Source organism: Diadema antillarum, unplaced genomic scaffold (genome assembly GCF_040938485.1).
Source record: "Diadema antillarum isolate AM-2024a unplaced genomic scaffold, OU_Dant_1.0 seq00000881_RagTag, whole genome shotgun sequence".
Lineage (NCBI taxonomy): Eukaryota > Metazoa > Echinodermata > Echinoidea > Diadematoida > Diadematidae > Diadema > Diadema antillarum.
The window spans coordinates 351,705-370,526 of NW_027271745.1; the positions used below are offsets into that span (position 1 = coordinate 351,705).

Genomic DNA, 18,822 nt, shown 5'->3' on the forward strand with positions numbered 1-18,822 from the left:
AGGAAATAAGAAGGAAAGCAAAACAAGACGAGATCAGAAGCCTCAAAAATCTAAGATTGCATTATTCAAATCTCACTCAAATCATTATTAAAATCAATGATCGGCTGACGTACTCTTCTTCTTTCTCTCCAGCGAAGTTTCTCTGTTATAACTTCTTAGGAGGTCGTGCCTTCTATTATTACGGACTGTCGGCTACAGTCGCCTGGCAATGACACTACAGAATAATCATGATCCGGATACTGTGGCAGAGGCATCCAAAATCATTGTTCGCCGGAAGCCTTCACTATGGAATACAAACCAGTTTTGATAACGGATGCCGACACGATGATACTCGTCTTGCAGTGCTGTTACAAAGGAGTTTTCGCAAGTACGACGCAGCCGGTATTTGAGCGTGCCTTGAGCAAAATTTGCTTCTGCGCATGATCAAATCCGAGAAAATGTCCCGTCCTGGGGAAAACGAGTACGGTATTCGGCCAAAATAGCGTTCGGTCCCGATGCTGGGCATCCGGGAGGAGTGAGCCAGCTAGCCAGCTAGCTAGCCAGCCAGCCAGCCAGCCAGCCAGCCAGCCAATCAGCGATCTTGTCCCCACACCTCCATCCTATTTACAGGAAAGCGAAACTGCTTAGATATGGGGGCAGGAATCCGAATACGGGGACTGTCACGGGAGATTGCTTCCGCGTATTCTCGGTCTTCCCGTCGTGTAGGGAAAACTCCCTAATGATGACAGAGAGACCGGGGGGGGGGGGGGGGAGAGAAGGGAGAGAGAAAGAAAAAAGGCAGACACATAGAGAAAGAAGGGGGAGCAGAGCAGTTATCCTATAGTGCATTTGTAAATTACGTCTTCTTCAAATTAGAATCGCTTATGCAAGAATGACTACTATGTTGCCGACGGGAGAAAAGTACATACAATACATTACTTTATATTTTTTTAGGGAAAGGAGGTAAGTATTTTCTTTATTTGCTTGCTTGTTTCTTTCTTTTTTGTTTGTTTGTTTGTTTGTTTTCCGATCAGAGGTATTTCCGCAGAAGGTGTAATGCTCGAAAATCCTCCACTAGTTAAAGCTACTTAAGTTACCGGATTGATGCTTCCTTCCTGCCGTTTATTCATAGACATGAAAAACAGTCCTTCGATAGCTATCACCCAGCACACCATGCTCGACACTCAAAGGGAACGTAGGAAAGTCGGGCTTTGCAAGACTTTATAAACATACCTAAATTAATACTCCTGAGAAGTGGAAAAAACGTTTGCACTGGAACAAAGAGAAAAAATGTGAACACCTGCAGGAATAATCGAAATCATGATTTTCATTTCCGTCGCTCCATCTTTCGGTTATTGTTTTTTTTTTTCTAGTATGTGTTTGTGAGTGTGTGTATCTATAACTCCCCTCTTCCTCTCTCCCTCTATAATCTATTCTTTTTAATCCGCCTCTTTTTCTTGCCCGTCTCTGTCACCCTTCCCGTCTGCTACTTCGAATTCTCTCTCTTCCCTCTCTTTCTATCGTTTTATCTCTCTCTCTCTCTCTCTCTATATATATATATATATATAAGCTATATCATATATAATCTCTCTCTCTCTCTCTCTCTATATATATATATATATATATACATATACATATATATATATATATATATATATATATATATATATATATACACACATACATTATATAATATATCATTTCGCTATTTTTCTCTCTCTACCGTAGATTGGAAGATACCACGTGTTTCTTACGTGTTTGCTAACGAGCCAATGGAGAGCCGTTATGTCCTGATTTATGATATTGTTTTTCTTTCATCAGATGCCCGCGGCGGGGACACAAAATTGCATCAAGGGGAATACTGTATCCCCATACATGATTTTCAGGAATAACTCCTCCCTCAAAAACATTAAATGATATGTATTATAAAATGAAACGGACGAAGTCCACTGTTAATGTGGTCCACAATATTGTCTTGCAATATTCAGCATAGTGTAAAGACGGAAAAATTGGTGGTGCAATGATAACTGCATCTATACCCTTTATTAGTCTTCAAAACAGTAAAATCATTATGCAAACAATTGTAGATATAGTAAGTTGAATATGGCATTAAATCAAATGTAAGTTATCTAAACAAGATGAAATATAGACTGACATATAACAAATGACGTACCATAACGCACATATCTTTGGTAATTGTACTCACAAAACACCTGCTTGAGTTTACTCAAAACACCCCCGTACTCATCATAGGGCTCTGTTATAACACAGGTCATGGTTATAAGATTAAAGAAGCTGATGTTGATAATCATACTGTATACGAAACAGATAATTCCTTTTGAATAATTACGACTAATTGTAAATTACATAAGCATAGTTCGAGATTTATAGATAAATGCTTATTGATTTACTCGTTGGCAGATCATCCTATTATTTGCTCCAACGAATCTGAAATGTATACGTTTGCAGTTCTGCGAATCAGGATTAGTTAAAGTACATTTCTCACTTTGCCTTTAATAGAGAGTAACCGAAGATTTCATCTTAAAAAATTCGTCCTCTCGATCTTCCCAGAAAGTTCACTGACCTTGTAACACAATTCTTCAACAGGAGAGTTCTTGAGCATTTCAGCTGAATCGATAATAACATTAAAGATTACATGAAATTTCCAGCTTGAGATATGGGATTGATTTTCATTCTTAGATTCAGTGTGTTAAGTTTGTAAAAACATGCATTTTGTACCAATGAACATGTAAACTGTTTTTGAGCATTTTACTTTTGATTTATTTATTGTGATTCCTTAATGCATCAACTTTCTTTATTTATTCATTAAGTCCATTTTCAATTACAAGGTATTAGGGCATCTATCTATCTCTTTCTCTCTCTCTCTCTCCCTCTCTCTCTCTCTCTGAGTGATGAATGACAGTGTCGTCTATAGGTAGAATTGTGTGGAACAATGTTAAAAAAAAAGAAGTAAAAAAAAACAGAATCGGACCAAGAATAAACCCTTGTGGAACCCCAGGAGTAATTGGTGGTTCTGATGATAACATATTGTTAATTGAAGTTCTTCCAAGAACTTTCAGTGCACTTGCCATGGTTAAGTGACAATAAGCCAATCATCCATACTGTTAATTAGCGCGATATTTGTTGAGTTCGAATTCCGCGATTCGGACCAGTTGATGATTATTGTGATGATAACATTGTCTCACCAAAACGGAGCAGATGACGATGGATTTTTTTTTTCTAAAAGTTTCAACACGCATGTTAGGAGAGATATAGGTCAATAAAAATTGTTGGGATCGGACTTATCGCTATTTCAAACGATGGTGTATTCTTTGTTATTTTCCCTCTCCTTGGAACTGGTCCCTCGCATATAGATCTATAAGGAATGTGTGTTGTAATAATTAATGTACTTTTGCTGCCAAACGTATGAACTTATACCATCAATGTCTGGTCACTTTTTTTTCTTTTTTTCTTTTAATTTCAAGGGCAGATAATTCTCTCTGTATATCTGCTTCCGTTCACTGGAGATAATTCAAATGATTTTTGTTTTTGTGCTTAACATTTAGTAGAGTGTTTTGCGATTCATCTTCTTCAAAGGGAATTCATTAAGCAACATTTGACGAGCATTTTCTTCGGGTACTTTTCCTTCGTTTCCGGTGATATGAACTGATTCTGAAAACTTTGTAAATATTAATAGCTTCAGGATCTAAACTCCTTGCACCTTCTTCTATTCTAGACAACTCCTGAGACCACATTTCGTCTGTACCTGTATCTTTATATTAATACCTTCAGATTTTCTAAACTTGATAACATTTGTATGATTATTTTTTGAATTGATTATCTGTTTTACTTTCTACACATGAAAGATAGCTTCGTGAATGATCACTAAACCCTACGTCATGACTGTAGCGAACATCATCAAACTTTCAATGTCTTCCAACGAAGTTCGTCCATGCCAGTTGGTACTGGGTGAACCTCAGTTCCAACCAGCACCTTTCCCGCAATAGCGTGAATATTGCCCCCACAGAGTGGTGTTGCCACAACCAAAAAGTGAACATCTTCGCCAACAATTTTGACAAAACTCTCGAGCTGGTTAATCACAGCAACAAAATACACAGAACTTTGCTGATAAATTTGACAAAAACAAAACAAAACAAAACAAACCACGCCGAGCTATACATCTGGTCGGCCGTGGCCACTGCTGCCTACATATTCAAGTCGCAAAAAAAAAAAAAAAAAAGAGAGCTAAAATCGCAACTGCCTAATGCTCAGGAATACGGAAATAAGAATTTTATCATTTGTAATTTTGTGCAGGTACAGAATGACTAATGTTAATAGAAATGATAACATCAAAACGTATAATAATCTTCCTCTCAACAATGACAGCAATGAAATAATACCTATGATAGCAATAATGTAAAAATTAGGATAATGATCATCATAATGATAATAATCACATGGTAATGATAACGGATACATGAATAAGAAATGGGAATTTATCTCAGATTAACCATAACATCAGATGAACCTCTCCAAGGATTCCAATCTTTGTAGGACAATGCACTGTCTGCTTTGCAAGCAGTTCACATTCTCGAACTTTGAACATGAAATCGATCATTCAGCCATGTGCAAGAACAATCCATTCAATCTCTTTGCCTGAAGGAGGGATGTTATACGAACCAGAGAGAGGACAATTGGATTGATCATGTTCTCTTCAGGCATCCCCCAATGGTTCCAGTAAGGGTGCATGAACACAACATGAATCTCATGCTGTCACCCCCCCCCCCCCCCCATCGCAGGGTCAAAAGGTCAAGGGATGTCTGCAGGATATCACAGGGTATCAACATACCCCTGTAAGCATGTAAAGTGATCCTGAAAAGCACTCAGTGGAATTTGGGTTCTCCACTTCGCAATGTCTCTGCTTAATTCGCCTTGGGGCTTACACACCTATCATGTGTCACTTAGATTGGCATTCACGTTTCGGAAAAAAAACAAACAAACACACACACTTCGCAAGACTTTTGGGGTTGATTGGATACATATGTGTGAGAAAACACTTGCTAATCATCATTTGGGTCACCAAATGACCATTCTCTCCCATGAAGTACTATCAGACAGCTAAATCTCAACTGTACAGACCCAAATATCAGACCCTAACTCGATGCAAGGGAATGGGAGTAGTAAGAGTTAAGTGAATTCTATAAGTAAGTACTTTTGGGCACTATGATGAGCAATTCCACTGAATGTTATTACCATTGTGCCAGCAAGAGCTGAGATGATTGTCATTCATTTCAGAAGTATTCTGAAAAAAAAAATGATGACAATTAATAATTACTTTTCTCATCTTCACTCAGAAAAATGATTTGCCATTGACTATTTCCTGTTGCTATAAGTAAGCACTATGATGAGTAAATCCACTGGGAATAATCACCATTGTGCTGTCAAGAGCTGAGAAGATTTTCATTCATTTTCAGAAGTCTTCTAAAAAAATATAATGATAATTATTACTTAAAAAAATAAAAGAAATAAAAATAAAAAATGAGTGGCAAAACCATCCCCACACCCCTCTGGGAAAAAATGAAAGGGGGCTTGTAGTGGCACCAGAAAATTGCACTAAAGGCTTTGTTTGTTTGTTTGTTTGTTTGTTTGTTTGTTTGTTTGTTTGTTTGTTTGTTTGTTTGTTTGTTTGTGATGAAACCTGGAAGTGGGACAAGAAATAGAAAAAATGCCCTTTTCTTTTTTGTTTTTGCTTGTCAGTTAAATAAACCCGGAAGTGGTCCACTTTTTCTTGTTCTGAACCCTCCCATAAAAATCCTTGTTATGGGCATGTGTGACTCTAGAGATCTAGTTCGCAGAAAACATCACAAACAAGGGCCTGGCATACCCACATACAGTATATCTCTCCATCCCATTCTCTACCGTTCTTTGTGCAGTGTAACCTCAGTTACCTGGATAGATGACATTGCCAAATAAGCTACGGTGTACCACTTCTCAGCAAGTTGGGTTGGGGTATATGCATGAGAATTGTTGGTAAAAATTGATTTTTTCAGTAAAAATGTAACATTTTTCTCTGAAAATTTTAAGATAAAATATTGTGTGCCAGTCCATGCATATGTCAGCATATTAGAAATGTCCTGAAAGTAATGGCCAGATATACGTGGTTGGACTGTATCATGGTTATATGTAATTGTATACACAAATACATAAACAAATTGGGATTTTTTTTTTCCCTTTATGATTTATGCAGATTCCATGAATTCACATCCGGTTCTATCTATTCATAAGATATGAACAGAACCTTGCGGTGAGAATTCATAGAAGGCAAAATGATGATTTCTGAATCAAAATCTCTCAAGGAGTTGATGTTTTCAATGAGAACTCAATATGTGACTCTTGAGCATAATCACTCCTTCATTTGAGCTTTCATTTTTCCAGTCCCTACACATTGCTGATGCATACACTTGTATGAAAGGCATGTTCACATTCAGATTCAGATTACTTTATGTGTCATGTATGAAAGAAATATACATGAAGAGTTTGTTCGCAAAAACCGATAAGTCCATATTTGCCAAATAGAGATATTTGCGATTGAAGGTCAAGAAAAATAAAGAGAATAATAAGAAAATTTTTGCTTCTTTTGACTATAACTTCAAAAATGTACCTTTATATGTAGTGACCAATATATCATTTGAAAGGTATTATTTTGTACTTTATGACAGAGACCGTACTTCAAAGTCTTCAAAAATCGACTTATCGGTTTTTGCGAACAAACTCTTCACATAGAAATTGCTTTAGGACTCTTCCAGATGCAAACAAACAATAAGTATGGTACATGAAAATACATTAGTTGAAGAACAATAATGCAACAAAAACATACCAATACAAACATTGTTATGACAGTTGCACATAGTTATATCCACTAAATTCTTACATTCAAATCAAGGAAATTCTTGTGTCGAGTTGTTTACATTGCAACTGGTTGACAAATTGTCCTACATTGACGTTAGTATGCATGTTGATGAAGGGCAATTTGTCAGTCAGTTTTGATAAAAAAAAACAACTTGAGGCAAGAATTTCATTAACCTGAATAAACATGCAGTACGTGGTGCATGTTATAATGATTAGAGCCAGTACTGGCTTGTCGGCCGACATCTCAGTGGTCTAGTGGATAAGATGCCTATCCTGTGATCAGGACGCTGTAGGTTCAAATCCTGCCTGACCATGTATGCCCATTATTTTTATCATGGCTAGTTGTACTAAACACTGATTAATTTGGTGCTTATTTACATCGATGTAGGACAATTGCCAATCAGTTGCAAGAATCATTGTCATCCAGTCTGTTTCAGAGATGCAAATATGTTTCGCATGGAACTTCCCTTTCATTGGAAGTAAGCACCCTGTGACTTACTTCAAGATAATGTTTATGTTTGTCATTAGAGTAACACTCACCTCTAGATCAGGAAAGCTGCATATAACTAGTGAGGCACACGCTAGACTGGTGCTGGTTTTCACAAAGGAGATATCCACACCTCCAATGTACTTGAGACCTGAGAACTGAGCATCTGCTGCCTGCCAGTCTTCAGTGTCATGCTCCACCAGTCTCTCTCTGAGTTCTGCCTGTTCTCTGGGAAATCAGGAAGTAAACAACCAAACAGAAATTTATTAATCCCTTATATTATGACAATGGCATTGAGGGTAAAAGAGGTTACCATGTGCCTTAGATATTCAAAGAGTTTTGCCTTTCATTCATCTGACTTGTACAGCATTCCTGACAAGAATGTTACAGATAATTGTACTATAATGATAATAGATTGTACCCTTTTTGGATAAACTGAGGGTTTTGTAGTTGGGGCATGTTGCAGATTCACGTAGTCTTGAATATCTGTACAAGAACATAATATACTCATGCAAGGCTACTTGAAATTTATAGGGTACAGTACAACACCTGGATTGAACATGAAGGCTAAAGCAAAAATGAACACATTTTCTCACTGCAAAAAGTTAGTTTATAATTACAGGGACTTTTTGTTTGTTTGTTTGTTTGTTTGTTTGTTTGTTTGTGCTTTTTTCTGGCCTTAATTACACAACTTGCTTGCATATCAAATGCTTATGTAGATTATCACTAACTAATTGTTACTGAAAGTCTGTAGCTCTTATTCTTTCTTTCTAACTGAATTTCTTTTCTTTCTTTTTTGTTTGGGGGGGCTTTTTCTCAACATTGTAGATTTGAACCAATTATAGTGTATGTACACCATTTATCACAGAATTAGAAGGGCTCAAGTAAAAGGCAGATGCATAAAATTCCATGTGGGCAATATATTTCTCACATTAAAAGAACATCTCAGCAGAATCAACTGCTATTCCTCACAATGAAGTCAACTAAATACAAATTAATTCAAGCCATCTTTCTTTGACTTTCTGTCCTCACATTACAAAAGATTGAATTCATTCAGCATACAATATTCATTTCCAGAATGGAAAAAAAATACTTGCAGATTTCAATTTGTTTGTCATTACAATAAAACAAAAGAAGCCATTGACTTCAATGGCTTGAATAGCATTGACAGTAATGTCTTGCACAACTGAAAAAAAAAGAGGATATATATCAGTGGATTCTAGATTGTGGTACGAAAGGCATATTCTATGGAAGAAGCAGGTATATCATCATTAACCCATTCCATGTGCAATTCTCAGACAGCCTTCAATGCCCCCAAACGAAATTCTTTTTGCCCATCAACAGAGAATGGACAGATTGGTACTCAGCCTCTGCCCAAGAAGTCAAGCATTGCATGTCTCTCTTTTTCAACTGCATGTGCCATTGTACAATGCTTTATCAATCAGACGTGAGTTATGAATAGAACATGTGCTGATGGCTCACAAATTCTTTTGCTAAAATACACTATACAAACACCCTAGTGGGGTCAGCCAAAGTCAAACTTTAGTGAACTCATCCATGATGGATATGTACATCTTCACAAAAGTTTTATAACAAAACAAGCACATTGCTATGTTGGAAAAGGATAAATTAGACAAAAATACTCTGTATGCACTTTTTGATACAGACAAAGCTAGTAAAGAACAGATACCAAGAGAAGAAACTCTTATCTTTTCAATCATTTTAGTAGTTTTTCTGGTCAGCATTATACAAATAGACATGAATTTAGGCCACAAATGCAGACACTCTTGTCTACATATTGGGAACCTGGTATACCAGGTTCCTGTCTGTGGGTGGATACCACAGGAACCTGGTATACCAGGTTCCTGTATTAAGGAATGGGTTAATCCAACAGTTTGATGTACCTCTCCCATGCTCTGGCCGTCTCATCATCGACAAGTCCTTGGTTGTGACTGCATTCATCAGTGGATGCTGATTCATTAATCTCCGGAGAAGCCTGTGAAAGGAGGATCCAAGAGAGGGCAGTCTTCATGAAAAATACCTTCAGCAGTGTAGTTTTAAGTCTTAAAGGATCACAACACCCATACAGTCTTAAATCATTACTCAAGAATGTCAAGATCTTCCAGTGTGTGTTTTAGATATACATACCTACATGATGATACATGTGTATATATATATATATATTGTAACGAAATTCAGTGGAACCGATTCGATTTAACCGTTCGATTATTATTTGTTATGATCTATAGTATCTGTAGTGTCTTTAAACCAAAAAGCATAGAAATGGGCGCATTATCAGAATGTTGGACAAACATTTTTATGTGGTAGTGCATTATTATGAGTTTTAACATTTATTATTAAATATGTGGTTACTTGTTTGTCATGGGCAAGTTTGGGTTATATAATACCAACTCCGGTTTAGACCGATGATACATGCCAAATTATAGTAACCATGTACAAGAGATACTGTTAAAACGTATAATCATTGTACGAATTTTGTAACCACGCCAACATTGTAAATAATTTGAACGACTACTGCGGGTAAATTTCGCGTTGCTCACGGCCGTGCGGGATTGCCTCCTCATTCCGCGATAGGAGGAGAGGCATATAAAGTGGCCGTTGTGTGACATAGTCCGCAACAAGTAGCCCGTGTATGATACATTTCCAATGTGTTGTTAATGCTTACTTCTATATGTAAATAAACTCTACATGTGTTCCTGAATTGTTGTCTTCACTGTGTCTTCTTGAGGGTTCTACCACAGTACAACAGCTTGGACAGTGGTGGTACATTTTCTTGAGCTGGAGTACCATTCCTGAGAAGACCAACTAGCAAGTCGTTGGATTTCGGGTATATTGGTAATGTGACTTGTCGCATATAGTCCGTGCCCAATCCAAGTTCCAGTCATCGTCATTGGATTTCGGGTATAATGGTAATGTGACTTGTCGCATAGTCCGTGCCCAATCCAAGTTCCAGTCGTCGCCTGAGGAAGTTGGTAACGGTGCGATACAGCACTTTACCCCGTGCCATCAACGTCACCTGTGCCACCATATGGTTGTGAAAGGTGTTCCACGTTAGCGTGACTGAGTTGGTAGCAAAAGTTGGTTACAAAACTTGGTAGCAGAACTTGGTAGCAAGAGTTGGTAGTAAAAGTTGGTAACAAAATAAGTGTACCAATCTAACACCCTGTACAAGTGACGCTTGGAAGTGACATACTTTAAGTGATGCTGAACTTGGTATGTGTGCTGCTTGTGTTGGTGAGCTGCTTCTGACACAACATAATACATGGTAGCGTACAGACTAGTAGTTTTAATAATTTAAAGGGATCGTTGTAAACTGCAACAAAACGAACCCCGCCTACTTGGCCATCCTGACACGGCTCGCGGAGGCATTTGTACAGACAGTCAAATACACTCTCTTAATTCACGACGAAGGCGAGTTCGTCACAATATATATATATATATATATATATATATAGAGAGAGAGAGAGAGAGAGAGAGAGAGAGAGAGAGAGAGAGACAGAAGAGAGAGAGTGAGAGAGAGAGAGAGGGATAATAACATAATTGAAAGATATAAAAATTAATGATTATTTCATGCCAATTCACAAAATGTTCAAGATAGCTATAACGCATAGGCCTAATACAAGTTGGACTGTACATAGAAAGATGGAGACAGATATATGTGTACACACATATATATGTACACGTTTTCTGCTAACTAGATCACTACAGTCAATATAAAAGCATTTCTCTGAGTGGAGATAAGAGGAATTATTCTATTTACAAAACTCTGAAAGTAGATGAAAACAAACGAAATGGTTACCATTCTGGTGTCATTAAAATCAGACCTAAAACTAGCTTGATAAGGTGAAGGAATTTTAAAGTTTCACACATTTTTCACATAGCTGTGTGCTTAGTCATATTCAAATGCAAATTAGAAACTAGATGAGGTAGATCATACTGATGATGCCATGGCTGCACAAGAGTCCCATTGACATTTGCATTAGCCATAAATTCTTAATTTTGCATCGTTTGATACAAATTTTGTTGCATGCAGTTGCATGAATAGCCTTGGAACAATGACTTCTACTGGGAAAGACAATTTGTCACGGTTTGTCAAATCATAGACTGAAACCGTGGCTTTGAGTTTTACAAAATTTTGTGCATTAAAACCAATGGGAGTAGATCTAGAGACCGTCTTGGCGCGGTCCCGATGACCCCACCGATGACATCACTCTAGTCTGTTGATTTATTCCTCTATTGCAATTAAAGTCAACTATGAACATGCACAAAACAATAATACTCTAGATAATGAATTCAAACTTAGTCAGTGTCAAACTGCACTTCAAGTTCCAGTGTGTAATTAGTTCTACCGCAAATCAAGTCAAATGTTCACAAGACATGGTCATACTCAGAGGAGTAAAGCTTACGTCACTGGCATGACTGGGTCTAGACTCTAGATCTACGACTAAATTTCTTCACTTCACTCCTTCTTTCACTTTTTTGACCTTGGTGACTAATAATACTAGAAGTAGGTTATTGACAGCTGTGCTTGAATTTAACAACACCTTTCTCATAATTGCCAGACTGAGGATTAATAAGAAATTTAGATAGACCCAAATCTACTTTGGAACAAGAGTAACTGAGACACTAAAATAAAACTGACAACTGTCAACACAATGGTTAAATTTAACTGATAAGAAATATACACTTTACTGTCCATACACAGTATTTAACGTGTCGGACTGGGATCATCTTCACAGAGTCGTAGATGCATACCATGGTCGTCCCTTCACATTACACTTATTTAACATTTCCCTCCGCAAATTTTCATTACAGTAGCGTGAGAAACCAAGTTTCTATCTATGCAGATTGTACTCTAGGAAAATCGAATCAAAATTCTCTGAAGAAATCGGAGTAAAACTAACTTCGGGAGCTGTGATCTCGGGAACTTTCTCACTTCCTTCTGCTACCATGCGCGCAGCCATTGCTCCAGTGTATAGACTTTAGTCACAGTTGTTTGGGAGAAATTATATTAATCACAATTACCTTCGAACGTACGATTTGGTTCGGTGGACGTATCAAACTCCTTGGTATTCTATTTCCTGAGCCTTCGGAATTTAGTGCGCATGCGCAACCTCTGCCGCATAGGTTACCACAACAAATCAGCTGCTTGACCGTGTGTGTGCTGAGGGAACACGATTTTTCCACAATTTTACTTCATAATCAGAATACATTTCGTCTAATACCATTCCTGGAGCAAATCAGTTAACTCTACCATGGAGGATCAACAAGAGGGAAAGAAAGATGAAAAGGAGACCGACTACAGAAGGCTTCAAAGTTATCCTCTCATTCGGGTAGGCCAGTCAATGAGGGTTCAGTCAAATGTGATTTTGATACGTCTAACACAGCTGGCTACACATAACACTAACAGTCACAGTAAATTTACAGTAGGCTAACTAACCTGACCTCCAGTGCCGGTCCAGGACCAGGAGTTCACTGAACTCTGCTCCGTTGCTGTCCTGTAAACGGAGTGCTTTCTTGCGTAAATGCCGTGTAAATTAATACACACACACACACACCAAAAAAAAAAAAAAAAAAAAAGAATGGGAATGCCTGCTGCATCTGGCACGGAGTGGCATGTTAGTCACCTGACTTTGTTGGTTGTTTCAAATCACTTTGATTCTCAAAGCTCTCTACGGGTGACTCTGACTCTGGTCCACAATTCTAACGTTAGTTTGAAAGAGTACGGGTAGATCCTTCAATTAGGGACCTTAGTAAAGTAGGGTCTAAAACTCTAACTACTAGTACTACATTGTAAACTTGGGTTGTGTTTATCTAACTTAAGAATCTTGGAATGGTGTTTGTGAGCGTGGTTTGAAACCTGATTCTCAGGGTGCAGCGTTTATCTAACAATCATGATTAAAGTGTTGTCACTGCACAGCTGCTTCGGGCCGTTTGACCTGGGAAGTAAAGGTCAAGTGCGTACCCCCAAACATGCCTCATCATTCACACACAAATAATGGGTAGAAAACACAATCAGGAACAGCTGGGAGTTGACCTTGAGATATGATTCATAAATGCATTTCAAAACGGCATTGCATTTATCTACTCACAGAACGGCAATTGTGATCTCAAACACATTTTAAAATGCTCTTTGAATGGCGTTTCAAAACAATGTCTCAAAACGCGTTTGAAAACACTGCTACTTTCATCTAACCCCTGACGCAACCTGAAAATGCCTCAAAATGCATTTAGGATCATGATTCTGCCTCAGAAAACTTAGATAAACGCAGCCTAAATGAAGAGGGATCCATCACTGAAGAATGCAGCATTATTTCTATTCCTTACAGGCCTAGGGCTCACGTGTTCTTTACCTTTCTAAACCTTTAATTTATCGGAGATTCTTAAAGAATGCTGTGTCACAGCAGTCTGACGTCAGGCATCCAGTTCTTGCTCTTCGTCTAGATTTGTCCCTTCAGTTCTTTTGATTTAATTTCTTTTAGTGTTATTTACTGACTGGTTGTCTGGTCTTGAAAGTGATCACTGATGAGGTGGCAATGACCACATACAAAATGTACTCCTACGGAAGGCAGAGTGTTCATAATCTAAATGGACCTGACTGCTAAGACTAGTCCTTTGCACCGCTTTGTGATTGTGGACCTATCCCAGTATCTCTGCAAACAAAATTACACCTGATGGAGGACGGCACTCCGTTGGCCTTTTTTTACAGCATGAGAAGCATGATAATGGGTATTTTAGCTCATCAACTGAGCTGCCAAGATCCTAAGATGTCATTCTCAAGGGTGTAACTGTGTTTAGGATTGTCTTCTTCTACTTCTTCTTCTTCGGGCTTCTGCAAGCAAGACTCTACAGCTGGGATATTCAGTCGCAGGCACAAAGTGGCTATCACGCTAGCAGTGCATTAAAAATTATGTCATTCCCAAGGGTGTGTGGGGTTGTCTTGGCCAATGTGTAGGGCTGAGTACTTTTGCTCAATTCATTTTTTTTTTTTTTCAGTTCAACTACAGATTTCCCATTCAGGAACACCAACTGATTTATTCAGCTTAGGAGAGCTTCTGACGTTCTGTCATGTTTTCATCAATGATAGAGATTTACAATGTAAGATGTGATTAGCTACTTGCCAAATGTGCATGTGTGTATACATGCGTAGGCTAACATTACACAAGGGTAGGGTAGTGAAGAGTTGTATGGCAACATTAGTTTGTGTGTTGGGGGGGGGGGGGGTCTTTCCGAGATATGAGACATTACATTATATAATGGCATCTCTAGTCCACTGTGCAGAATTCTGTTCTACACCATAGGCACGGTCAGACTGGTAAAAGATCGCGAAGTTTAAGATCACGATCTTTAAGATCTCGAAGTTTTGCCAGTGTGACCGCAAACTTCCCGCGAAACTTCTCGTTCTGTTTGCGGGCGGTGTCTCCGAAGCGCGAGGCCATTGTCATGTAGGCCCTACAGATGTGCTTTGTTACTTCACAATCACTAACCATCGGACGGCGCACTCTTTCTTGCGCGCGTACCAATGGCCCAAACTTCGCGATCTTAAACTTCTCGATCTTTTGCCAGTCTGACCGCACCTTATGACAGTAGCTTCAGTAGGTAGACATTAGTAAAATTTTAAGGGTGATTTTCTCATGATGTACAGACAGTCCACTTTATAAGTGTATGGGTACATACAGTAATCTATCACTCAGAAGCATAATATGCAAATTTACTTACAATACAACTTGTGCTCCTGTTCTTTTTCATTTGAATTATCAGCACTCTGATATGAATGAGGAAATGAGGACAGAAACCATGGAGCTGTGTGTCACAGCCTGCGAAAAGTTCTCTTCAAACAACGAGGTAAGAATAAACTCATGTAGATTATTATTCATCTAGTCGAATTGTAGCCTCCAAATTCTTATAAATCAGAAATGGACTTGAAACTTACATCAAGCAACATTTTGTCGATTAACAATCAGCTTCTTCTGGCATCCTTCCAGTGGAGGAATGGTCCTTATATGCATGAAGTTGTGCAGGAATGTCATGCACTGATGTGCTTCCAGCTCAGAATCTCTCTGATTGCGCGGTCCCGGGCATGTGATAGGTGGAAACAGAGGCCCCTCTCCCTGTTGAGGCTAGATTCCTCCACTCATTCCCAAGTGGTTTCTTTGACGAGCTTCATTCGAACCAACCTGCCTCCCTGTCAGGCACAACCACTTACATGAATGGTTGGTCTCTTTGAGATGTGAGTAAACAACCGATTCCATCTTTCATGCACCAGAAGGCATCAGTGCGTGACATTCCTGCACAACTTCATGCATATAATGACTATTCTTTCACTAGAAGAACACCAGAAGAAGCTGATTGTTAAAGGCATATTACAATTTACTACATGTATTTGCAGATGAAACAAAAGCCCAGCTTCAGTGCTTCAAAATAGTTCTTAAATGTGTGTTATCGACAGACACAACCAATGTAGAAATTGGAATCATTATAATTAATGTTGAGTGTTGTTAAATATACAAAATGTGAGCAATAGTTATAATAGAAACGTTTCTAGACTAAACTGTCTACAGTTATAGTGTATTGAGAAAAATAGTGATATCTCACTATATTTTAGGCTGTATTGCAAAATTTTTTAATCAGGGAAATGTCGCACGACGTAAGTTTCAAATCCAGTTTCTGATTTGTAAGAACTTGAACGAGGTAAAAATATCATTAGGATACACTCTGATGATATGAGTCCACACTCTGTCAATTGCAGTGCACAGTTACTATTGTACTTGCATTTCCACAAATGCTGCCTCTATATCAAAAGGACAATGACGCTGAAAAGAATTGATGGACATGTCTACTATTTTCTGCGAGGAAAAATGCTTATCCCTGTCTAAATTCAGAAGAAAAAAAAAGTAAGGGAAAAATAGGAGACAAACAGTACTGGTAGTTGTTTACCTACTAAAACACATTTGTCAGCTGCTGTTGTACGTGGGAAAATTAACAAACATATTTCTGTTCTAAAACACAGAAATTATCTCGTACTGCATACGGCTTTCTCAGTCACAAATATTGTTTTCGTCATAAGTGGATTGCGAATATTACCTTTTTTGAAGATATTTTTTTTTTTCTTGCAAACAGAATATTTCAGAGCGCAGCATCTGCTTCAGAGAAATTATCTTTGTGCCTTAGATATGTCTTTATTTTTGTTTTTGCATCTGTCTCTTTATTTGCTCGGAAACCTTTGCAGACTGCAGCAAAGATGATCAAGGACGCGATGGACAAAAAGTTTGGCTCATCATGGCACGCCGTCGTCGGCGAGGGCTACGGCTTTGAGATCACGCACGAGGTGAAAAACCTGCTCTACATGTTCTTTGGAGGCAACATGGCCGTGACGGTATGGAAGTGCTCGTAGTGACAACGTGACTTTCCTGCCCGGCACATTGTACACAGTGTTGTAAATACCGAGTATTCATTCTGCTTAATTATTGTAATGCATCCTGGTGGCGGTGAAAACTCATAGGCGAAATTTGGCCCCAATTGGGTGGTCAAGATGAGGCACACAATGAGTTGTGTGACCTGTAGACGAATACAGTACATGATGCTTGACCAAGGGTCAAAACTAGCCAGGCAGCCGACAGCTTCTGAGTAAACCAAAGCAAAGCAGAGCAGAGACAAACTCCTGTCATAGTATTCAAGGTCAAACAACCCAACCAAACAAAGCGAGAGAGGAGTTAAAGTTTGCTCATAGTATTGAGGAAAAAGTAGTACTGATACTTTGAAATGTCTTGTAAGCTACCTATAATTATTTGTAGGTAATAGTGTCCATCTGAGTAGAGTGAACATGTAGATAGAGCATTTGAGTTGTCCACATGTTTGCTGATCCATTTAATCAAGCAACATTATGGAATATTGGATTTACCATTTCTGTTCTGTGAAAAAAATTGATGGAATCCAAGAAGGTATAATCTATGTACCTGTGACTGATCCCTGCTTTTTTTTTTCTTTTCTTTTTTTTTGGCCTAAAGTGATATTTCATTAGAGCACAGATGGATGAATTTAGGCATTTTAATGCAAAATTAGTCTATGATAAGAAAGATATACTCACAGAAGGAATCTCATTACTGCTTGCCTTAGTACAACATGTATTTTTGTCTCGTTTGTCATTCCAAAGTGTTTTGATGGCCAACAAAATTTCGCATAAGTTTCCCCATTAAAACAGAAGTGCAGTACGGCAGTATGGTTAGTCCACTGCTATTCCCTATGACATGGAACCCAGTCATGCGTGGCGTTGCGAAAAAGAATGAATCTGTGGAGTTGTAGATATTTTCTTCATTGTAAGATTTTAGTGTATTTATTTGAGGGAAACAAATGAGAGTTTTGTATTCAGAGGTATGATTGATAACACAGTGCACCTTGTTCTAAGACAGAGATATTTGTCCATTTGCTCTAAAATGTATCCCATGTAATGTTCAGTGTAATTGTTGTAATTAACAACATACCAACTTTATATATCTAAATAGGCAAGACGTTTTGCACTTAATTTACAGATGAGTTAATTAGTCGCCTACCATTAAAAAGAAAATAATAATAATAATAGTGAAAATGACACAGATACTGCCAAAACGAATGTGAGGCTCGTATAATGTATGGTGCAAACTTTCAGATTGATATATTGTCTCAATATGCATTTCTTCTTGTAGCCAGAAATGATATCTATTCAAAAGCCGTCAGGCATCGTCGCAAAAAGTCTGCGTTAAAAATAATGATAATGATAACAATAGGCGTTTTCACATCAGCCCGATAAAAATCCAAGCTCAAGATATTTTTTAACTTCCCAAGTCAGAAAATAGCACGCTATTTCGAATCATTGGGCTGATGTGAAAACGCCTACTAATAAAGCCTGTCTTTTCCAGCTTTACATTGGCTTCTTCAAAGAGTCCACATCTTTTCATTTAGAGTCCCACTGACAAACATGTAATGGTGTACAGCAATTGTGGTAGACGTTACGTTTATTTATGACATTCCAGAGAAGTTTCTATTACCAGTTGATGTGATTATAGCAAGTATTGCAACATCATTGAGTGAAGCGTTTCTTAAAACAAATAGTATTTGGTTTATAAAGTTGTATCTCGTACATGAAAGTTGTATGGGGTGTTCATATAACATGTATGCCATTCACAGCGTGTTTTGGTGTATGTACACTGTATAAAGTGCCATTTACAGCAGCCTGTGTTCAGGTTGAGTTATCCATTGATACTTTGCTATCGTGCATTTCACTGTTGGACATCCAGTCCAAGAGAGCGGAGTTACATAATATTTTGTTATATTTGTGTCGCTGATTGTGTCTTCTCATTTCATTAAATCTCCCAAACAAATGTGGACATGATAATGTGTCCATCGTAAATATTCATCTTGCATTTTCTTTCTGTTGGTTGTGGGTGAGT

General features: G+C 38.1%; 2 protein-coding genes across 2 annotated transcripts in view; one reads left to right on the top strand and one right to left on the bottom strand.

Moving 5' to 3' along the window:
* LOC139740781 (endonuclease V-like) overlaps positions 1-12,356 on the bottom strand; it is a 73,665-nt gene extending 61,309 nt beyond the window's left edge. Inside the window, exons 1-3 of the mRNA XM_071651355.1 lie at positions 12,301-12,356; positions 9,280-9,371; positions 7,429-7,603 (exon numbers count right to left, since the gene is read on the bottom strand). Of these exons, the coding sequence (XP_071507456.1) occupies positions 7,429-7,603; positions 9,280-9,371; positions 12,301-12,348 (315 nt within the window). The 5' untranslated portion in view covers positions 12,349-12,356. The remainder of the gene's footprint in view (positions 1-7,428; positions 7,604-9,279; positions 9,372-12,300) is intronic.
* A 180-nt stretch (positions 12,357-12,536) lies between these two features.
* Positions 12,537-16,790, top strand: LOC139740782 (dynein axonemal light chain 4-like). Its single transcript, XM_071651356.1, has 3 exons — positions 12,537-12,729; positions 15,158-15,241; positions 16,626-16,790. The coding sequence occupies exons 1-3, from the start codon at positions 12,652-12,654 to the stop codon at positions 16,788-16,790; spliced, it is 327 nt and encodes a 108-aa protein (XP_071507457.1). The 5' UTR covers positions 12,537-12,651.
* The last annotated feature ends 2,032 nt before the right edge of the window (positions 16,791-18,822 follow it).